Below are 24,453 nucleotides of genomic sequence, written 5' to 3' on the forward strand. Positions count from 1 at the left end.
ATGCATGTTAAGTTGGTACAATATTTTTTGGGGCTGCCATGCTGAGTGGGTTACTATTCTATTTTTGGACAAATTGTTATAATGTTATTTCTAAATTATTAAAAAATTGGTAAACAATAAAGTACTTCCAATATATTATGTATGATTTTATATGCATCCATTATATATATAATGATAGACCCAATGAAAGTTTATATAATAAAAAAATTAAACTAATAATGTTGCTCTTAATAATTGGTCATTATCAATTTTACTAACTTTAATTGTAATTGCCATTTTGTTAATAAGAACTTTATAATATTTTTAAGTTACAATTATGTTTATACATTTAATAAATTATGAAAGCTAATTTTACCACATTTAATGCCACTGTAATTTATTAAGTGAATTATTTTTTCAATTCAATTTATTTCTGCCTAACGATGAAATAAATTATTATACAACAACTGTTATGATTAGAACTGAAATAATTTTTGACGTTTTATTATTTATTTCAGTTTAATTAATGTTAGTCCTTCTATATATAATTGATTTAATATTATTATATTAATTGTGGATTTGGAGTTGATAATAGTAAGTATATCATTTTTTTTTTCTAAATCTAATGTTGCAATCTAATATAGCATTAAATAATATTTATGCGTAAATATCTAGAATAGTACTATTGAACAGAACTAATTTTTTCATTTGGAAAGAGTAACTTGAAATTTCTCTTGGTGTTTTGGAAATGGATCGGTCATTAATTATGGACACTCCTAGTCAAGATGAGGTAGGGAGTGATGAGGTTATTGGAGGTGGGTTTTTTTGATTCATCCTAGTCTTTGGCAGTAGTGATGAGCCATGACTTATTGATGGTGTTAATGTTGAAGAGCATGATGCTTGTCAGCAACGGGTCAATTGGCCATATGGTGCTCGGGACAGAGGGAGGAAGAGAGGCAATATAGGTATGAGGACAATGAAAATATTAATAAAAGAAATTACAATGTACCATTATAGATAGATGGGCAATTTAGTTATTTTTTCAATTACATTTTATTTTTAATAGTTCATAGGGTCATTATGTACTAAAAAGGAGTTCAAAGGGTTATATTCAGGGAGTTAAAAATAAAGTATCTTGACGTATATTTTAGTCGTTTAGGTGTTTAAATATTGTTAGTTAAATATTTTACATAACCACTAAAATAGCTGAACTCTCCAATTTTATTATTAATTTATGATTATAGCACTGATGGCAAAACAAGCCACCTATGGTAAAAATATTCGGATGATGCCCATTTTGGTAAAAAAAAAAAAACTTGGCTAGATTTTTATCTATAGCCGAGATAAAAGTGTATTCATCCGCATACCGGATCCGTCTACAATCCGACCCGTTGATCCTCTGAGTGCCACGTTACCATTCCTAGTTGGCGTCACGTGCCGACCGCTAGGGTTTCTTCTTCCCACACCAAACTGTATAAAAATCTAAACCCTAACCCTCTACTCCTCCTCTTTCCTCCTGCTGCTAAGAGCGCCCACATCCTTCTCTCGCAGGAGAAGCTCCACCACCATGCCTTCTATCCTACTATCCTCTCACGAGCTCGAGGAATCTAAGAAATCGAAGTCCAAGAAGCTCAAGAATCCCGATTCCCCGACCATGGAGGAGGACAAGAAGAGCAAGAAGACGAAGAAGAAGGCTAAGTCCGACGAAGGTGAGATCGAGAACATAGACGAATCCCCCTCGGAGAAGAAGTCCAAGAAAAGTAAGAAACGGAAGGCATCCGATGACGACGAGAGGAGCGAAACCAGCTCCGATGCCGGAGAGATCGCGACGCCGGCGGTGGTGGCGGCGAAGAAGGCGAAGGTGACACAGATGGAGGAGAAGGTGTCGGATGAGGACGGGGAGGTGACGGCGAGCGGAGATGAGGATGCTGAACTGGGGCCGGATGCCGTGTCGAAATTTAGGATTTCGAAGATGCTAAGGGAGAAATTGAAGTCGAAGGGGATCGAGTCGCTGTTCCCCATCCAATCTATGACGTTTGATCTTATTCTTGATGGGTTTGATTTGGTTGGTCGAGCACGAACTGGTCAGGTATGAACTCTTTTGGCTTTTTCGCTTTTATTCCACTGGTTAAAATGCTACCAGAAGCTAATTTTCTCATTTTTCACCTTTTCTTTTGGGTTGGGAAAAGGTCATATTGGTGGTTTTGTACGTTGTCTGCTACTTTTATGTGCTTTTAGTTAGTGTTAATTACGGAAATGCGAGACATTTGAAACGGCTCTGGATGATTCTTAGGATGCAAGGATGAGACCTAGAGAACTTCTTCGTGCATCCATAAATTTGATGATCTAATAGAGATTTGGAAATATTGGAATGAGATTACTGAGTTAGTCCACCTTTCCTAACAGATCCATGAAAAACCATTGAGGAGAGCACTTTTTGATATGTAAAGTATGTCACTTAGATGGTACAATTAATAGGCTTATGGTTATATGTGACATCAAGCATCCATGTAGGTGTCATTTGATAAGCCTATACCATTTGTGATCATTTTCCTGACTGCGAGATGATTCTTCCATGTGTGTGTGATTGTTGTAACTTGTAAAGGCATGTGTGATAATTTCAGTGATAAAATAATATAGTTTTTCCCATAAAAAAGGCAACTTTTAAACAGAGGTTTGAAATGAGAATCTGAGAAATAGATGATATGATTTTCTTAAACTGTGAGGTCTGTGTGGATGCTGCCTGACATGTTGTCCTAAAATCCCTCAGTTGTTGTAGAAACCTTATGATTTATGTGATATGCTGTTTGGCTAACTTTTGAGGGCGGAACATTCTCTCTGTCTATCTTCCAGTTCTGTGTAGTTACTTTTACTGGGGCTCTTGTTGACGCAAGTAATGAGTTCAGCCTTTTACTACTATTACATCTTATCATCCTTGATGCAAATGGGCTCCTTTTCATTTGTTTAATTTATGACTAACTTCAAATATTACCCTTTTTAAAACTATTTGCAACATCTTTCAAAAGGTTGTCATCTATGCCTTGAAAGTTTGTGATCTTGCCTTGTTGGGCTTCTTTTGATTCCAAATTCTCACTGCAAGGTTGTTGCTTTGTTATTTTTTGAAATCTGGACAGTTGCGTTGACTGAATTCTTATTTCACTTCTTCGTGTACCCTATTCACCTGTCAGATTTTTACTTGTTCTAACTAGAGTGAAAACGTTAGTTCATTAAACATTTTCTCAATGGCAGGGCAAAACCTTAGCATTTGTGCTGCCTATATTGGAGTCTTTAACAAATGGACCGCATAAGGCATCTAGGAAGACTGGTTATGGAAGACCTCCAAGTGTATTGGTACTTCTGCCAACGAGGGAGCTGGCAAATCAGGTACATGTTGGGCAAATTGATTTGATTCTTAATCTGCAAGTTGTTTGTGCATATATAATATATTATACTGCTTGTAGGTACATGCAGACTTTGAGTTTTATGGTGCAGCAATGGGTCTATCTGCGTGCTGTTTGTATGGTGGGTCTCCATATCGTGCTCAAGAGCTTTCCCTTAAAAGAGGGGTCGATATAGTTGTTGGAACACCTGGACGAATAAAAGTAATCTTTTTCTGGTATTTTTGTGATTTTGATGCTTTCAGATTTTTCTGGAAGTTTAATTGTTGTATTTGTTTTCCTGATTTCTCACATACTCATCCTGCACAGGATCATATTGAAAGAGGGAGTCTTGACTTGAAATTTTTGAAGTTTCGTGTTCTTGATGAAGCTGATGAGATGCTTAATATGGGTTTTGTTGATGATGTTGAACTTATCCTTGGTATATTCTCTTTAACACAATTTTTACATGGTCTTGTAGGTCTTCTAACAGTTATAAAAAGACTGTAGGTGAATTAAGCTTAGATAAATATTCCATGACAAGATGTCTGAGTTTCTCATAGTTAGTTGGATAGTTTCTCACTGTTATGATTGTTAAGTTCTGCATTTCTAAATTTAAGTTTGTTATAGATTCTGTGTATCATTGGCATGGTCTGTTGGGTGGGGATTTCAGGGATGACTTACATGTCTGGCTCTTATTCAGTGGAGGTCCTTTTTGTGTTTGCAGGAAAAGTTGAGGATGTCAGCAAAGTACAGACGCTTCTTTTCAGTGCTACACTACCTCTCTGGGTGAAGAAGGTGTTTGACGAATATTTTAATGCATAAGTTGAAACTGTCATAAGTTTTAGCAATTTCATTGAGGGTTTTTTAAATGTATCTCTATGTTTCTTTCTTTGTATATTTTCTGATTCATTTCTAAAAACTGCTAGATTTCTTCAAGGTTCTTGAAAGCTGATAAGAAAACTGCAGATCTTGTTGGTAATGAGAAGTTGAAGGCCAGTGCGAGTGTTAAGCACCTTGTCATGCCCTGCACTCGTGCAGCAAGGCCCCAGCTTATTCCAGATATTATTCGGTGTTATAGTCGGTTGGTATCTTCTATATACACCATATAACTGCTTTACTCTTTTATCTAGTTTCTTACAACTCTGTGTTTACTGACTCAGTGGAGGCCGAACCATTATTTTCACTGAGACAAAGGAATCTGCATCAGAACTTGCTGGATTGCTGCCCGGGGCACGAGCATTACATGGAGACATAATGCAGAGCCAGCGTGAAGTAAGTAAATTGAAGACAAAGATCATATGCTATCTCTCAGTGATCACATTCATGTTAGAGCTAGATATTCTTGGCTTAATCTAGTGTGTATGATATTTTTTAATTCAACCTATTTCTTACCAAGCCATTTTTTCCTTTTCAGTTTGTGTTGTATGTGATTCCAATGTTTCATATCAGCTAGGCATAAGTGACAAATGTGCATATAATTATATTTTGCATCCATAACCACTTACTGTAAGATCATGATTATAAGGTGTTACAATGACTGTACTTGATTTGATTGAAATGCTTTTCTATTTCTTGAGCCAATATTTCCTACTTTGGAAAAGTATATCAGGTTGTTGACAAAAGATTAGGAGATTATTTCTGTAATGCTGAAGAAATAGGTTTAGCACTTCATTTTTATTCCAATCTTTTCATAGTTGAATTTCATTATGAATGTTTGGAGTTGATGTTATGCAGGTCATACTTGCTGGATTCAGGTCGGGAAGGTTTCTAACTTTAGTTGCTACAAATGTGGCGGCACGTGGCTTGGATATTAATGATGTCCAGTTGATTATTCAGGTATCCCTTGTTTCCTAAAATATTATCGTGGATCAAAGCTTTACTCTACGAAAAAAAAGAGGCGCTAATGATTTTATTAAATCTGCAGTGTGAGCCCCCACGTGATGTTGAAGCTTATATCCATCGTTCAGGACGCACTGGGAGAGCTGGTATATTTATCACTACCACTTCTTTGTAATTATCCTTTTAGTTCATTTCTTTCTAAGTGTTGAAATTAACTTTCAGGCAATACTGGTGTTGCTATACTGCTTTATGAACCCAAGTATTCATATAGCATTTCTAGAATAGAAAGGGAGTCAGGTGTCAAGTTTGAGCACATCTCTGCCCCCCAACCTTCTGATGTTGCTGAATCAGCTGGTACTGAAGCAGCAGATGCAATATCAAATGTGTCAGACAGGTTTGGTATTTGATTTATATGGATTATTTTGACTTGTAATTAAAATCAAGTCCTGATGTAGTTTAGAATGATGGGATCTAAGCTGTACATTTGTATTTGATGCAGTGTTGTTCCAGTTTTCCGCTCACAAGCAGAGCAGCTCTTAAGCTCCTCTGGTTTATCTCCTGTGGATTTGCTTGCAAAAGCACTTGCAAAGGCTGCGGTATGAATTTTCTTCTCTTAAGCTCTTCATAAATGTTAGGTGGTAGTTCTTATGGTAAATTGCAAAATTTTCCAGGGATACACTGACATCAAGAAGAGATCGCTGCTTTCTTCCATGGAGAACTGTGTGACTTTACTTCTTCAGGCAGGAAAATCTATCTACACACCATCGTAAGAATATGATCTTTTCTTGCTTTCTGTTTGTTCCATTATAATTACCACAAATCGGATACTGAACTTGATTAATGGTTAGTGTATCTATTCGTCAGAGTGCAGATGATAACACTGACTTGAATGCATTTCCTTATTGAAACCATTTTTTAATGAGCAAATTTCTTTGTTGTTGCATGATTGATCCTCTACCATGTTGCTGAATTTTCATCTGTAACTGATTTTACTCGTTCTGGTACTTGTTACTTAGGTTTGCTTTTAGTATCTTAAGAAGATTCATACCTGATGAAAAAGTTGAAGGGGTCAAAGGTCTATCTCTTACTGCTGATGGAATGGGTGCGGTGTTTGATGTACCTGCTGATGATGTGGCTGCATTCCTTGATGGTATATATATATGCTACTAGTCCGTTATGCTCGTAAAATTGAGTTCTTGCTTATTTAGTTTTCTTGCAACATATGGATGATCTGCAATTGTGTAGCTCTTAATGTCTCGGATCTGTATCGGTTTAATTAATGCTTATTAACTCTCTGCTAGTATTTTCCATAAGTTGGTTTGTTTCAAAAGATTAAAGCTGCGGTGCAATGGTCTTGACTTATTTTCCCCTTCCTGCAGGTCAAGACAATGCCAACATGGTTACCATAGAGGTAGTGAAAAGCTTGCCACCGTTGCAAGACAAAGATCAAGCAAGAGGAGGAGGAGGTGGACGAGGAAGGTATGGTGGCGGCGGCTATTCTGGTGGTAAAAGTGGCGGCAGCAGATTCTCCGGTGGCAGAGGTGGCAGCGGCGGTTCAGGCCGAAGAGGGTTTTCTAGCAGAGGCCGTGGTGGTGGCGGCGGTGGCGGAAACAGATTTAACAAGTGGAACTGAAGTAGTTACATGATTTTAACCCGAAACAGTGAAATATTTTTGGAGTGATAGTTCACCAAACTTGGCTACGATTTATATTATTTGTTCCTGTAACAAATTCGTAAAGAGTTGTAACGTGAGATTTAAACAGATTTCAATATTATGATAAAGTGATCTTAAAAGCTGCAATGAAGAAATATTTTTGTTGATGAGTATTCAGAAAATTCTCATTTTATTTAAGTAAACATATGACAACTCCATTTCAATGGTGTTTTAATTAACCTAATGTTATTTTGATTGTACGACTGAGTTTGGGCACAATTTTATTGGATACGTATATCTTAATATGTTATAAGTCCTTGATTTACAGAATTTCTCCAGCTTTTTTCTTTGTAAAATTAGACATATAGTAGCCGTAGAATTTTCTAAGTACGCATTAATGCGATAGAGACGTGGAAGCATTCCAATATGGGACCATGATTAGTTTTGTCTGTCAATCTTGTAGGTTAATTTGACTTATAATAAATCCATGAACTACTACATTGACTTTGGAAAAAACAAGTTGACTGTAGATATGCCTCGAATTTGCCAAAATGGGAAGTTATTATATTGTAAGATGGGCTCTCGTTTCTCTCTCCCACACTATTCTTTACTTACCTTCTCCAGCTTATGGTTGCCATTCCTTAGTTATATATATTATTAATTAGTTAGCTCCTAATTTTAATTAGTTGATCTCGTATCAAAGAATAGTAGCGCTAAGATTTAGTGTGTTACATATAAAGAAGGTAAGCTTATTAAAAATCCATGTGTCTTTACTTTTATTACCATTGGCATCCTGAATATTTAATATTTGACCTCTCCATTTTATATTTAATTTCTCAACAAAATTCTGAGTTAATTTTAAGGATAATTCTATTTACATTCTTGAACTATTGTCATTTTCCACAAACGTCTGAGTTTTTTCTTATAATATATAGATCTCCTAAACTATAAAAAAAATCTCAAAATGAATTGATTAATTTTGTGAACATAGAATGCAGAGTTTGAGTTAGAAAGAAAGAGTTGCTTAGAGTTATTTCCAGTGCAAACAAAATCTTAATAACTTCTTTTATTCATCATGAGCCCATGAATAATTAGCTATATAAAAGGACTAGTTTCTTTTAAAAAAAATTTACAACTCACACATTATATTTTATCTATTTTGTAATCTTTGAGGTTTTTGTAATTCAACTCCTACTTTTTCCTTATAATTTTTATTTAATATTCTTCATTAATTTAAATGGTACCAGTAAAAAAATATTTTATTATAATATATAAATTAATTTATAAATACTTAAATAACTCATGTCTTCTTTAGAGGAGGGCAAAGAGGCGAAAAAGAGAAAAATAATGTCAAGAGTGTGATTTTAGTAATTTGGATAATAATAATTAGTCAAAATAACGTCAGGATATTAAATGAGAATTATTAAAGAAAAGGGAAGGATCGGATTGCAAAATCATCAAAGACGATATGAATTATAAAATAGGTAAAATATAAGGTATGATTTATAAAATACTCTTTTTTAAATATATAAATTGAACAATTAAGTTGAATCTTGAATATATATATATATATATATAGCTTTGGACAAAAGTACTAATTTTCTCTAATACATACATCGGACAACTAAACTAGATCTTGCATATATAGCTCTCTAATAGTTTTTTTATTATTAATATCAACCTTAATGGGAGGAATTAGACTTATAATTTCTATTATAAGTTGATAAGATCATAAGACCTAACTACTTATTAAGCAACCATAGTGGCGTACAACTCTAATAATTTCACATGCATATTTATTCTTTGAAGATTTTGACGTATCCATTTCTCAAATTATTTTTACTGAAATAAATTACTCCTAAAATTTGACAAACTAATATTGACCAAGTTACTAAAATATCATCACCATTCTCTCTTATTTTCTATATTCCTTGACCATCTTCCTTACCTACATCCTCCACCGTCGCCATCTCCGTCATTCCTCATCTTTCCCCCTCTCCCTCTTCCTCCTCCTCCTCTTCTTTGGGAAGAAAAAACAGAGGATGAAAAAGACATGAATAATGTAGGTATTTACAAATTATTTTATATATTATAATATAATATTTATTTCTAGTACTATCTGAGTTAACCCAAGTTGTTAAATAAAAATTACAAAGAAAACTAAGGGGTCGAGTTACAAAATCCTCAAAAAGATAAGGTGTGAATAAAAAAATAGGTAAAATATAAATTTATAAAAAACCTTACATTTTAAAAGTTATATATAAAATTAAGTATATTCTAAAATCATTGTTTCAGTCAGTAACTTTTAAAACATAAGTCACTAACTGACTCAGCGACTTAGTTAGTGAGATTAAATATATTCTAAAATTATTATTTCAGTCAGTAATTTTTAAAATATAAGTCACTAACTAACCGAGTCAGCGACTTACGTAACAATTTTATAACTATTTAGAGAATTGCTAACCTTAAAAAAAAAAATCTCCATATAAAATTGCTTTCCGATACATCAATTTTCATATAAATCGTTGATAAAAAAATAATTTATATGGAAAAAATTTCTCATCACAATTTATCTTGAAACACACCTAATTTCGTACTTAAGTTTTGAAATTTTTGGAATGGCTGGTTAGGCCAAAAACTCTGCTATCTCTCGGTAGGTGGGTTGTTCCTTGCAGATCCAAATATCTAGCCTCTATCTATCGCCCAACATCAGATTCCTCGCATCCCAATTCTTGGCAGCTCATAAGTAGAAGTTCAAAATATTTCAAAATCCTGAGGAGGTTATGATTCCATGTTTAGTTGTCAAAATGTGAGTGAGAGAGATTTGAAGCCAAATACCAAACTATCATAGATGCTTTTTGAGAAGTGTTGGTTTTCTATCGCTTTTAGTAGTACTTTTAGCAATTATCTATGTGAAGAAGGAAAAGAAAAAGGTTTAAGGTTGGCTTTGGCTAATTTCAAGCTTGAATAAAATGTTAGATGATCTACATTTCATTAAAATTAATTTAAACATAAATATAAATCGAGCTTGCATATGCTCGAGGTCGCATTAAAATTAATTTCGAGTCTAATCCAATTGAGTAATCTCAATTTATTTTAAAGTTAAGCCGAGCTCGATCGAGTCTATTGAGCCGAGCTTGAACCAAGCTCGAGCTGGCTCGATTTGTCTTCTTCTGTTAACAGGCTTGCGGATAAATAGCTCAAAGGAAATCTACCCATGCTCACATTGAGCAGATCATTAAAAAATCATGGAGTTCTCCTCACAAGTAGTAGTATCTCTGCTGCTACTTGCTGCTGCTTTAACTTTTCTACTCCTATCATTGTTGAGATCACTCAGAATTACTACTACTACTACTACTACTAAGAACAACAACAAGAATAAGAAGAGAAGATATCACCCAGTGGCTGGAACCATATTCCACCATCTTCTAAACTTCAATAGGCTCCATGACTACTCCACTAGCCAAGCTCGCCGGCACAAGACCTACCGGTTGCTCGCGCCTTTCCGCCATGAGGTCTACACCGCAGACCCTGCAAACATTGAGTATATCCTTCAGACCAACTTCTCAAATTATGGCAAGGTATCATCTATTCAGCTTCTTCTTCTTTTTTCCCCTTTTGGTTTTAAAGAATAATTGGCTTCTTTCTTATCTTTCTTAACTTGAACAGTAAGTACAAGCTTTTATAGCATTTGGTGGTATCAAATCATGAGGTCTTGAGTTTGAATCTCGTCAGATCTATCTTATCAACTAAATTTTAGTATCAGCTATTCAGCTTCTTCTTTTTCAACAAAAAATAAAAAAAAAGTTGGCTTCTTTTTTATCTTTCTTGACATGAACCGTAGATGTATTTACTGTTCAGTTTAAGCTTTTAGAGCATTTGGTGGTATTAAATCATGAGGTCTTGAGTTTGAATCTCGTCAGATCTATCTTATCAACTACACTTTAAAAGAAATAACTCCACAGATGGTGTTTCTTTTATCATTATAATCAATCTCTGAGATTTCATATTCAGAAATACAAGTAAATATATTAGCACCAAAAAGGCCCAATAATCAAATTGTCAATTGGTTTCCTTTTAAGGAGTTTATGATTCCCTGGATGACTCTTAAGATGTATAAATGATTTTCCACCAATCTCTAAAGGATAATGTTAATCTGATTTTAACTAAATTCTCATTATCTGAATATGTTAAGTTCTCTTTTTGAATTTATGAGGGAAAAAGTGCTTTACATGGTGAGAGGATTACTTATGAATTTTTAGAGGTTTTAGAAAGTACACACTATGAGTCACTGATGAATAACCCATTTCAGAGTACTTTCAGACATTAAGTAGTTCTGAGGCCATCTAGAGAGTAAGTGTTGAGATGCTAGATGGCAGGATTGCTGTTATATTACACAAGCCTAAATTGCTACCAAGAAGGTGGTGGATTACTCAACTTGTCAATTTGGCCTTACCATTCATAAGACAGGTTGTTCTTATATCACATTCAGAATTTGGTACCAATTTCTAGAGGCTGGACATCAAGTTGATAGCCAGTCATAATATTTCTCATCTACTTTGAAGCCTTCTCATATTTGAGCTATCCAACCCCAGATTGTTAAGGAAAGGTTAGAATATGAATTTATTCCTAACTTCTCTCTTATGCTTTCATATTTCTCTGACCCTCTTCTAGATTCAAGTTTTCACATCTACCAGCATGTTGCTTCTAGTGATAAATCATATAGATAATTGTTATACAAATCTTTGTGCCAACCTATGTATCTTCTCTCTTTTCTGTATGAAAGATTTTGTAACAATTACCTATTTGATTTAATACTAGAAGAAAAAAGTAATGCAAAAAGAGAGTTCATAACTAATCTATAAGAGATACATGGAACATCCTTTGTGATGATTATATTTTACATATCGATAATGGATCAACGCTGCGGTCCGATGTTCTAGGGTTTTACCTCTTCTAGTCTTAGACAATTTCTTTTCTTTGTATAGGCTATGGAAAGTTTAAACCTTCAAAATTGATACACCTTCCTCATTTACCTAAGCGAAAAGTAGGGACTACTTTAAGGATTTATTTATGACCAGCCTAAACTTGATAATTTTACAGGGAGAATATAACTATAGTCTGATGAAGGATCTCCTTGGTGATGGAATATTTGCAGTGGATGGACAGAAATGGAAACACCAAAGAAATGTAGCAAGCTTTGAGTTTTCTGGGAGGGTCTTGAGGGATTATAGTTGTTTGACTTTCCGAAGCAATGCAGCCAAGCTTGCTTTGCTGATTTCAAATGCTGTGAGATCTGAACAGATATTTGATATTCAAGTGAGCAATCTTGCTATAATGACTATCTACTACTTAGCATACTCATTGAAAGTTAATTCTTAGTAAGTAAGAAGCAATATCACTTACAGGACCTATTCATGAAGTCAACAATGGACTCAATATTCCAACTAGCATTTGGTGTGGAACTAAATTGTTTGAGTGGATCGTTCGAAGAAGGAAGCAGATTTGCAAAGGCATTCGATGACTCAAGCACTTTGATCGTATGGCGCTACGTTGATATCTCTTGGAAGATTAAGAAGTTCTTAAACATCGGATGTGAAGCAATATTGAGGAGAAGATTGGAAGTAGTCAATGATTTTGTGTACAAAATGATTCTAAGCAAGATTGAATGTATGTCTAAGCAACATGATGCGGTAAGATCTATTGTCTCTTACATTCTCTTTTCTGTCCACTTATCTTTACCTACAAAGCTCTTTAGAAGAAGTATAAAGACATTGAAGTGTTATGTTGTGTTGAAGTTGTTGCTTCTTTGTATAGATGGATGTAAGGTCTAAGGGTGATATTCTATCAAGGTTTCTGATTGAGAGTGAGAATGATCCAGATAACATCACTCACCAGTACTTGAGAGACATCATCTTAAACTTCATCATGGCAGGAAAAGATACGACCGCCGTCAGTCTGTCATGGTTCTTTTATATTCTCTGCAAACATCCTTCCATCGAAGAAAGGGTCGCCCAAGAAGTCGAAGTAACTACAAAAGAGTTTGGAATTTGTACATCAATAGATGAATTTAGTGCAAAGTTAACTGAAGAGACCATCAACAAAATGCAGTATCTCCATGCTGCCTTAACTGAGACTTTAAGGATGTATCCTGCTGTTCCTCTTGTAAGTTAAACATTCTCAGCAAAATACCATTGTTTTCGCTAATCGCAGTGTCATCAAAAGTTTAGGATGTGTGATACAGGACCCAAAAATTTGTTTGTCAGATGATACTTTACCAGATGGCTATGATGTGAGAAAGGGGGATCTGGTGGTTTACATGCCTTATGCCATGGGAAGATTGAAGTCCATATGGGGTGATGATGCTGAGAATTTTCGACCAGAGAGATGGCTTAACCGTGATGGAAATTTCTCTCATGAAAGTCCATTCAAGTTTACAGCATTCCAGGTAGTGATGTAACTAACAATCACAGATGTCTAATAGTTTCTATCCTAATTATTATCCTAGTATAATATTAGCATCAACAGCCCCTTTCTAACTCTTAGGATATACATCTGACATTCAACAGTAGGATTATACAAAACCTATGTACTCATAAAATCTATTTGTTTCAATGCAGGCTGGACCAAGAATATGTTTGGGAAAAGAATTTGCTTACAGGCAGATGAAGATCTTCGCGGCTGTCCTCCTGCGCTTCTTCAGATTCAGGCTAAGTGACGAAGAGAAACCTGTCAATTATAAGACCATGATGACTCTTCAAATCGATAACGGTCTTCATCTCCACGCATCGCACCGATGAAACCAGGATATATATCTGTTTATCTATCTATCTATCTATCTATTATCAGTATTTGCTTGGTGATTTGTCACTACTAGTGGATAATAATCTTGTTGCAATTATGATAGGCATGACCAGATGTTAGTTCACTCTTCTATAGCAGTCTACTGGACTATTTCATAGCATCATGCATCTCTTTATTTTATCCCCATCAAGAATGTCGCAGAAGTGATTTTGTTAGATGATCCTTCTGTTCTCTTGAATCACTAGATGCAAAGATGATTTTATACTAGGGCAGACATCACCATGGATCACCGTTGCACAGAGAATTGATTGCTTTGGCTATTGTTCACAAGGTTGTGCACTGGATAAAAATCCATAGTTCTGAACTTTGAAGGCAATGGTTATCTTCTGCGCCAGCTTCATCATGGCAATATTGAATCTAAAGTCCAAAAATCAAGTTGCCAATCACCAAGGAATAAGGATACTGTTAACATGAACTGTTTCTCTCCAAGTAAAAGCAACATGATAAAAATAGCTACACCGATGAAATTATGCCAACTCATAAGAAAATGAAACAATGGTTCGATCACATAAAGAAGTAAAATATCAGTTTGACCTCAAAGATTTGATACTAAGAGAAAATAAATACTAACAGCTATGGGCTAGTCATGTAGCCAGGAGTTCAACTCCTTCAGAGGATGGCCCAAGACCGACATGTAAGGAGAATAGAGAGAACCACACGGCTAGTTAGTATGAGCTTATTTTGTTATCATATCCTTTTTACTGCATTTATTTGCTCATATTAGATCATATCAGAAGAATACATGGATCAGATGATCATATGCTCAGAATGGCAATGATTTAGAAAGAATATCTCGGGCCATACTATACTTGGCTGGATTACAAATGCAAGGAGAATATTTGTCTATAAAACAAGCATCTGCAAAATTGGAGGATAGCGAAACTTGAACAAAAACAAAATGGTCAGTGTCATTAGGTCAGGTCTTCTGCTAGAGTTGGAAGTTGGATCCCTGGCCTAGACATCCAACCTCTGCGATTTCTGTATTCTTCAATTGCCTGTAATCTGAGTCTTTCCCGTGAAGCATCCAAAGGATTCTTGATCCGCTATGAAAGGATAACAGCTTTAGTTCATAGTACTTCAAACCTCAAAATACTAATCAGCAATCAAATTTTGAACTGTTGAGAAGGACCAGGGATGAAAAGGGATACCTTAGGGAAGGTTAATTTGGGTGGAGCTTCAACAACTTCACCAAATTTGATTTGTTCGCACCCAGGGAAATTTCGGACGTTATCTGTCTTGTCATTCTTCTTTTTCTTCTTTTTGGCTTCAAGGTACCTTAATTAACAGCAGATGACATGAGATTGCAATCCAAGTTATTTCAAGAGCACGTTTTCAAAGAGAGGAGGTAATTGAAGAGTTTATCAAGTACAATCCAATGCAATCATATTTCAGCTGTCTAAAATAAGAGAAATCCAAACCCTAAATCATGTAATTACTAAATAAAGAATAAAAAGATAGCCAGTACACAGCTGCTCATGTTGCTCGAGATTTAGAAAAAGTAACACTTCTCAGAAAATGATATGGTTTGGCAGCATTTCGATATAATTAGTGTCCTCACCAAATCTACCATAAATGGAGCTTTAGATACACTTAAATCGACATTTGTTTGTTATTTCCTTCTGTTACATACTCTTCAATTGACATTTTGTTATTTATTAATTATTTTTTTCATGTACAAGTATTTTCTTAGCCATCAAACGGGCTCCAAGTATGAAAATATGACACTATGAACCGGCTGGGGGACAAGGATTACATATGCCAATCCTAGAAAGAGCATCCACAATTCACAACTTTGATACCAAGGAGCAAAATGACATTATGAAGCATTGAAATCTAGTGGATAGTTTGAGCAATCTATTAAAGATACTTACATCCTTGGACTTCTGCCAATATCTCTGTCATCTTCTCCCTACCTTTTCGGTTCAGTTAGACAAGTAACATGAGCTAAGCTGGAGTGTTCAGACTATATATTTTGAGCAGAGTATGAAGAAACAGAGTCTTCAACTTTCACATCTCCATGCATCATTCCATGGATATCAAACTCATAGACCTAATTGTTCAATGTGATACTTCTTGATAATCTAGTTAAGGCATGTTTGGTTGCAGAAAAGTGAGGGAAGTGAAATGGATAGTTTCAGCCTTTCAGGAACTACCACACTTTCTATTATTTGGTTGAAATTAGTGAGTTGGAATGCGACTTATTAGACCTCCTCTAACTTGTAGGACTTTCCTATTTTTGACCAAATTCACCTTCTCTCCATAGGAGGGAGAGTCGACTTCCCAACTCTAGTTCCTAGTCACATGCAAATCATTAAGTTCCTAAAATAATCTATATTATTTTCCAACTTATATACCCTTCTAAAATCTATTATTTACATATATATACTCCTCTAAAATTAATATTTATGTTTCTCTACTTTAAAATCCTTGATTTTCTTTCATTGATACTTTTTCAAAAGAAATTTCTAAATACCCCTCAAACCAAACTAATAATTAAAATTTCATCAACTTGACTAAAAAGACAAATACCCTTATTTTTTATACACTTCTTTTTCAATTAATGGTATTTATGTCTTTTACATAAATTTGTTAAAAACTGACATGAAAGGTACATATGCAATAACTATGACTTTTACAATATAAACATATAAATATAAATTTTAAAAGGATATGCATAGAAATAAAGAACTTTAGAAGGGTATAGACATAAATAAATCTTTTTTTGTTTAGAAGTTTTTTCTTCTATTTTTTATTTTTCTCAGCCAAACAATTGAAGATAAAAAAAAAATCACAACGTCAAGTTCAAACTCTCTGTCTCACCAGATATTAGGAAGTCACAAGTTTAGGAAGTAAGTTCCCCAGGAACTTTTACTTTCTAAGATCACCTCACTTCCTAACAATCAAATATGCTCTAAATAAGAATCACATACTGAGAAGTTCAACCTAACCATTGGGGAGATCTAAAGTTGCCACAAAGAATATTTGATAAATAAACTAGGTGTGTACACCTCCCATGCTTGTGGTTACTAGAAAATTAATGTGCTTAATGAAAAGAAGCGTAGCATTCTGAAATTATTCTCCTTAGTTGCAGTCCCCTCTAGGCCAAGCCTATTGACAATTTATTCCTTATGCCTGAATCATGTGGCCTCCTTCACCCAAAAGCAAGAAAAACTACCAGCACTCAGCCACAATCTCTGTGGCATCATAAGTAGCCACTCCTTTCATCCAACTCCACAACTTATCTTTGGTTACCTGTCTTTTGCCAGTAGGAATAGTAAAAGCTACCTTTGTAATTACTCCAAGCATGAATCATGTGGTCTCCTTGATACAAAACCAAGAAAAACTCCCTAGCACCCAAGACAAGCTTTTTGCCATCATAAGTGACTACTCCCTTCACCCAACTCCACAACTTGTATTTGGTTACATATGACATTTGCCGATAGGAATACCAAACACTACTTTTCTAACCTCCTACAGGAGAAAAAAAGGAAACTTGTTGCAAAAGATGGGTTAAAGTTATTACACACACAACGTGAATAGATAGGCAAGTAATATATGTATCGACCAGTGGAGCCTATGCCAACTACATTTCTCTTCAAAATAAAAAAGTTTTGGTCAGAATAAATTGAACCTTTGTTCAACAATCGAGTATAGCCTAAATACATATGTATATCAACGAATCAAATTTAATAACCACACAACAGCTTTGAAGGAAAATATCATATAATCATCCAAAAGATCAAGGTGATAAATTACTGCTTAAGCTTTTAGGGCGCCAATGTAATGACAAAGAAATGAACAGCTGTTACATATTAAATATGCCATTTAGCAGGCAAGCACTACATAAGCATTTATGTGGTAAAGACATCAGTTCAGTTAATACCAGAAAGAACTGACTGTTGCTTCGTATCAGAACTTATCTTATCAGCTAAATTCAGAAGCTAACTGCAAAGGCTTAATATGTTCTAAAATGATGCTCAAATATCACTATAGTTTGCAGGAATCTGGTTTGTCTGTGACCACGAAAGGCCGATATCTCAGCAAAGAAATACAAGCTTACAAAATGTTATGGTCCGAGTATGGCTCGATCCGCAGCAAGGGTCTATACATTAGCTAAGGTGGGGCCAACCGTTTGATGAGGATGGAAGGTGGTGGACCATGATGGAGAGAGAGAAAAGGAGGACAGCAATGGTGGTGATGGAGGTAGATTAGATTATGACTACTTTTATATTACTCTTACTCCTATGGTAGTCTAATGCTAAATGATAATCTCAATGCTTCAATTTATAAACAAATGGATTGACACCTCCTATTTATAAAAGTCAAGTACAACAAGTTTTATTAAGACTATGACTAGCCTTAAAGCTTACACAACTCAAATTAAAATTAATCCTAAAGGTTTACATGACTCGAACTATTATTAACCCTCAAGGCTTACATAAGAGATAAATATGAATTAACTAAAAGATAAATAGCCCATTCAATATGGCCGGGATTACTCCCCTCTAACACGGACCCTTGGCCCGTGATGCTTGATTCTAGCTCGATTTGGCTTGGACCACATAGGAAAGTTCCCAATTTTATAGAAACACTAAGTCAACACTATTCTATAAAGCATTAAGATATATGCTCAATAACCCTAAACAATTAGTAACAAAGTCATTCAGCATATCTAATGCACTTACTCATGCATGAGTATTGGATATTTGGATGGACATACAATATTACTGTTTTGTCTACTGATTGTAAGAACAGAAAAAACTGTTATGTCTTTCTCAGTTTCTTGAACAAAACATACTAGGGACTAACCAGATAAAGTCTAAAATCTAAAGTACCTGGTACTAGATAGATGTTCAGTTAACTGGAAGGAAAGGCATATAAACTCATTCGAGAGGACAACAGGTTAAATTTGAAAGGCAAAAAATAAACTGTGAAACAAGCAGAGACAGTTTGATGATGAAATAAATCAGTATTTGCAAATAAATATAAACCCAAAGCTTACTCCTTGCGTTTCTTCTTCCTTGACTGAGTACCAGACTGATCCAAGTCCTGAAAGCGGAGATCTTCAACTGTCTTACGCTTTCGTTTTCCTTTCTTAATATCATCAATTCCTGTATTTTGATCTTTCTCTTTAATATGTGTTTCCGACATAACTTTATCATCATCATCTCCCATTTTTAACTTGGAGTCAGCAGGAGAATGCATATCTTTTGGAATTGCTTTCTGTAGTTAAATTTTCCACTCTTAACATTAACATTGAGAATACATGTTTTCCCAAAGAAAATTACTGAACCTAGTCCATTCTATAAAAGTGCATTTGAAGCTACATCTCATAAGTACTTAACACATTATTCTACACAAATGAACTATGCAATCAATTATAATAAGTGAAGGCAGACAATTTGTTAACACATATCAGGAATCATCTTACAGTCTGAGGCACTAGAAATCTGACAGCTCAGTAGACATAACATAATATTTCTATAATAACGTAAGCAGTCTTGAAATCTGAAAATACCTAAAGATTTTTTTTTTTTGGTTCACAAAAGGCACTATTGCCATATTTCATTGAAACAATAAAACAACTTATCAAGTTTAGAACTATCCAGACTTATCAAGCCTATAACAGAAAAAAAAAACAACATATCCCCCTCACATCCAAACAATCCTACCAAACAAACAACAACTATACTAGGGGTAACCCCACAAAATGTTTACATATCAACTTACATCCAGAATGGAAACAAGCAACATAAAAGACCCCGAAATGTTTTGAGCTATGAGATGACTCCCCCTATCTGAGCCATGTAAGCAAACAAGCATCATAAGAGGTTTTGAACAGAGACAATTAGACAAAATCCTCCCCAATTTACAGGCTGCCATCAGCTAATTTATGATCTCCACTATCTGAGCCATTTTTTAGTGTTCTTTACCGCCTCTTCTCCCTGCAATCTTGCCCGGCAAAAGAATGGAGAAGTTATTCTATTTTGGAGTTCTTCCCAAGATTTGGATTTATCTGTAAACACACTACCAATTCCTTCTAGCATAGATTCCAAATCAGGGCCGTAACCTAGATAAGAATCCACTTCGTAAGGTCTTTTCGTGTTAGTTGTATCCAAAAACAGGTCCTTAGCATGTTTAGGCGTGCTGGTCATTCCAAAGTCAGGAGCTATTCCTCTAATAAGTTTCTTCACATACTTACATTTCACAAAAAGATGGTCCACAAGCTCCTCTTTAGAGCAAGGACACAATCTACATTTCCATTCCAACCCCTCTTTTGCAAATTACTTTTTGTTAAAATTTTATTCCATTACATCAGCTAAGAAGGCACGTACCTTTAAAGGTATTTTCAATTTCTAAATAGTTGGAAAAGAGTGAGAGATAATACCTCCATAGCTTAGAAAACAATAAAGGGATTTCGCAGTATAAATCTCATTGCTCACAAGCCACCATTTTATTTTGTCCCTGCTTTCATTGAATCTAACCCCACTGCTCTCCACCAGAGCAATCAAATCTTATTCATCCTTCCTCTGATTTCAATAAGATGTCTTCTATATTACAAGTTCCAATTAGTTCCATTCTAAACATTCTGCACAGTTACTTTTTCATTCCAAACAATCTCAAATAAATCAGAAAATCTAGTAACCATATTGCATTCTTCACACCAAATATCCTACCAAAAGCTAACAGTCCTCCCATTCTAGACATCCCAGCTAGCACCAGTGTGAAAGATCTTACTAGTCTACATTACTATTCTCCAAAAGGGAGACACCCGTGTGGAGCTATTAAGTTTAACACTTTAAGTTTTTCGTAGAATCTTTGCATAACTACCTCTACCTATAACTGATTCTCAAAACTGAGTAATCGCCACCACCACTTTGCAAGTAAAACTCTTTTCATGTCAGATAAATCAATAATCTTCATTCCTCAAAATTCTTTACTCATACATTTTTTTTCTATTGGATCAAAGAGCATCCCTTTATAGCCTCCTCCATACCCTTTCACAGAAAAATTCTCCTCAATTTATCAATCCTTATTTTCGCCCACATCAACATATTAAAAAGGAACATATAGTATAACGAAATAGAACTCAACACTGAATTGATTAGAGTTATCGCACCCCTAAGGAGAAAAATTTACCCTTCCAGCTCGCATGCTTCTTCTCAATCTTATCAATCACTGGTAACCAATCACATTTGGCTACTTACTATCAAGTAAAGGTAGTCCCAAATATTAGGGAGTTCACCAATTTCTCTTTCTTCTCAGGATTTCTACTTAAATACACTAGAGAGCTCTTATTAAAGTTTAATTTCAAACCCAACACTACTACAAAATAGTACAGAATAAATTTCAAAATACCAACTTCATGTTCATCTACCCTAAAAAATTAGTGTATCATCTGCATATTGCAAGTTTATAATCCTTTTAGGTTTCACATCCTTGCCCAAAAGAAAGTAGCCTGCTCAATCATCTTGTGCAAGCCATCCGCTATACAAAAATGTAAGGTGACAGTGGATCCTCTTGTCTCAACCCTTTGTCACACAGAAAGTATTTGCCTAACTTCCCATTAATCATGACAGTTGAACATCTAGTCGTGATCACTTGCATCACCTAATGAATCCAATTATCAGGGAATCCTCTCCACTTCAAGACATCCCGCAAGAAGTCCACTTAATCATATGCTTTTTCAAAATCCAACTTCAACATCAGCCCTTCTCCTTTACTTTTCTTAACCTCAAAAATGATCTCATGAGCACAAGCCTAGTAGTCAGCACTATTTTATAAAGGCACTTTCAATTCCCCTATAACACTACACAGTCTAGTAGTCAGCACTTTTGAAACAATTTTATAGCTATTGTTCAAAACTCTAGTGGAGGCATATGAACTATACTCAGGCATATGAACTATGCCTAAGCGAGGTGAAGCTAGAGGAAAGTTCGATGGAGGCCTGAAGTAATAATGACGTGAAAATACCTAAAGATATGGAATCATGAAATGGTACAGCAAAATAGAATTGCAATTTTAGTAGCCCAGAACTACTACCGCTTGATACGATATAAGGAAAACTTTGGAGTTATTACATCTTGTTACATCACCTACCAAAACTGTCTAAATTTTTTTTTATCCTACTAAAAATCCTATAACCATGGTGCCAAGTAATCCCTGGAAACGTAAAGAAAGTAGCATAACAAAACTAAGGGGAAAACACAATACTAATCATTGATTTCAATAGTTTATATGATACTGTCTTCTGTCATGTCTCCACGCTTGTATATAGATGTATAGCATTAAGCAAGTACAGAACTATCTCAGAATTCTTAACTTCCCCAATTCCTCTGATACAAACTTCCACATCTCCAACAGAAATTCTTGTACGAATACCCGGCGACCTAATTTCCCATAATTTTCTTTTACAAACCGTCGAAGTAGACGTAATCGACATATCAATGCGAGCTAGAAAATCCAGTCAATAGCTAAAAATCTAACAATTCTCTACCCATAAGCACATAAACAATAAAAGCAAACAAATTCTGCAACCCCAAAATAAAACACCACGACAACTTACGTTTCCTCCTTTCTCTTTCTGTTTTCCTGCATCCTTCCCACTTCTCGAAGGCCCTAAAACCACCATTAAAAAGTTAACACAAGGCTTAAAGATTAGTGCAACGATAAAATAAAATTAAAAAAAAAATCCGAGAAACTAGAGACCTGGCTTATTGGAAAACGGGTTGTTCTTGAGCTCCATAAGGCGGCGGAGTTTAGAAGGGAGGGCTTCGAGCTCCTTGAGCTTCGGAGGAGGAGGGAGGCGAGATTCGCCCCCATGGGCCGCTCGGTAGTTCTTCTCCCTTCGCCGTTTTCCTTTTCCCACCATTGCACTCGCCTAGGGTTTATTCAACCGAAGGGGAGAAAGAGTGGAGCGGACAGGCGGCGGCGACAGCTGACGCAGCCAACGCCAACGAGGAGGTTCAAAGTGCAAACTTAAATTGGGGCTTCGTTTTAACTTGAGTTGCTGCATAGGCAAAAGAAGTCGGCAAACTGATGCGTCTACTCACCGACTCATCCCTTAATTACAATACGTTGCATACTTCCGTCTCGCTATTGGTATCTCTCCAAGTCAACGTATTCGGAGTCTACTTCCTCTCACCATTATTTCCTCAAGAGCTCTCAAACTCCCCACCATATTCTGAGAAAGAAGAGAGGGAGAGATTGATATAGGAGGCGGTGATTCGTGAGACAACTATATGTGATGCACTATTAAAATTTTGGTTGAAACTGAAGTGCTATAGTAGTCAAAGAGCCTAAGCGATGCAACAACGAAGTCTGACTCGAGGAATACTATGATAATTAAGTAAAACTTGAACTTATCCACTACTTGAACTTATATATTAGGTGGATGTATAAGGATAAGGAATAATCTCTCTTAATCTTATCTTTAGCCTCCTAAATATTTAGGAAAAATATTTAAAAAACTTAGTAGCTAAGTTTTACTTATAATTATTTAAAGTTTAGCCAATAAAAAGAAGTGGGAGCTTCACCAAAAAAAACTTGTCTTTTTTAAATGTTATTGAAGCCTCCTTTTCTTTTCTTACTTCTACACTATCTTATTTCAAGGCCTACACCATCCTACAGAGAAGTTGGTGTGCCACATGCCAGTAGGCCGCCAACACGATATAGCCATCGTTGTGGGGAAACTATTGTATGCGATAAACTTCAAGGTCCAACAAGGATCTTCCTTGAGGCCAATCGAGGGATCGAGCAGAATTGTATTGATGATCCATAATTTAAACATACAGACTAGAGAAGCTGCATTGATAGGCTTCTCCGTATCAAGGCTTTTGCATTATATTTAGATGTAAGTGAAAGCACCATTAATGAGTTGGAGGGTTTGGGAAAGAAACTTGCAAACAAATGTAGAGGATGCGAGCCGAAAGAAACTGCTCGTAGAGCTTTGGATGTGTTAGCCCGTGCATGCTCCAAGTTGCGGAGAGAAGCATAGCGTAGGAATGGATCGATTCTATTCACATCTATGATGTGCTACGTATGTGACTCAAGTATCAAAGGACGAAAGTCTACAACAAGCGGGTAGCTTTGGAGATCCCATTCCTCACGTTTACCGTTGTCCCCAGACTAATTTCAACTCATCATTGACGAACCTTCGCCCACGTCTGCCTCCGAGTCAACTCGCAAACGGCGTAGGAGGCTTTCTCAAACCTTCTCTGTTTTCCTCCAAACCGGAGGGTCACTGGGGGATGTCTCAAGCTCTTGCATTCCTCTCGTAGAGTACTGTATCGTCTCAGACCAGATACATCTATGGAAAGAAAGGATTTCTCAACCATGCATATAGATGTCGAGACAGCAAATTCATATGCAATGTTAGCATATCGCCTTGCTCTCCATGACTTCTTTGACTATAAACTTGGTGAAGCTATACAAAATCTACAAACTCTCATGGGCTTCAAGTTGAGAGGGAGAGAGAGAGAGCAGATCTGCGAGGAGACATCTATAGCTCAAATAATTACCTTTCTCTCGTTAACAGCGATCTAGTTACTATGTCTAAATGTAAAAATATATTAACCGTTAACGGTAACAACCAATATTACTCCATACGAGTTAAACAGTATCACGTATAACCGGTAGAAAGTAAATAAGAATAGATCTAGTTAGTTGATTAGGTTGATGCAATGCAAAAGAATTAATTAGGTGGCAATTCCAAAAGAAATAATTTAGCATCTTTTA

The 24,453-nt window shown here is 35.6% G+C and overlaps 3 protein-coding genes across 3 annotated transcripts; 2 read left to right on the top strand and 1 right to left on the bottom strand.

Annotated features, from left to right (window-relative positions):
- The first annotated feature begins 1,481 nt into the window (after positions 1-1,481).
- Positions 1,482-7,025, top strand: LOC140770201 (DEAD-box ATP-dependent RNA helicase 7). Its single transcript, XM_073111261.1, has 14 exons — positions 1,482-2,068; positions 3,229-3,363; positions 3,441-3,581; positions 3,687-3,798; positions 4,084-4,154; positions 4,286-4,440; positions 4,520-4,631; positions 5,094-5,195; positions 5,284-5,344; positions 5,421-5,592; positions 5,698-5,794; positions 5,870-5,964; positions 6,215-6,348; positions 6,578-7,025. The coding sequence occupies exons 1-14, from the start codon at positions 1,547-1,549 to the stop codon at positions 6,829-6,831; spliced, it is 2,163 nt and encodes a 720-aa protein (XP_072967362.1). The 5' UTR covers positions 1,482-1,546; the 3' UTR covers positions 6,832-7,025.
- Positions 7,026-10,069: 3,044 nt separating this feature from the next.
- Positions 10,070-13,780, top strand: LOC140772636 (cytochrome P450 704C1-like). Its single transcript, XM_073114801.1, has 6 exons — positions 10,070-10,433; positions 11,956-12,171; positions 12,261-12,545; positions 12,670-13,017; positions 13,097-13,300; positions 13,473-13,780. Exons 1-6 carry the CDS (start codon positions 10,101-10,103, stop codon positions 13,650-13,652), a joined length of 1,566 nt encoding a protein of 521 aa, XP_072970902.1. The 5' UTR covers positions 10,070-10,100; the 3' UTR covers positions 13,653-13,780.
- A 444-nt stretch (positions 13,781-14,224) lies between these two features.
- Positions 14,225-22,702, bottom strand: LOC140772645 (uncharacterized). The gene is made up of 5 exons (XM_073114813.1): positions 22,426-22,702; positions 22,283-22,335; positions 18,719-18,939; positions 14,865-14,991; positions 14,225-14,759 (listed from the first exon to the last, which is right to left on the bottom strand). Exons 1-5 carry the CDS (start codon positions 22,586-22,588, stop codon positions 14,628-14,630), a joined length of 696 nt encoding a protein of 231 aa, XP_072970914.1. The 5' UTR covers positions 22,589-22,702; the 3' UTR covers positions 14,225-14,627.
- Between the last annotated feature and the right edge of the window lie 1,751 nt (positions 22,703-24,453).

This window comes from Typha angustifolia, chromosome 2 (assembly GCF_048772165.1).
Source record: "Typha angustifolia cultivar Huaian chromosome 2, ASM4877216v1, whole genome shotgun sequence".
NCBI lineage: Eukaryota > Viridiplantae > Streptophyta > Magnoliopsida > Poales > Typhaceae > Typha > Typha angustifolia.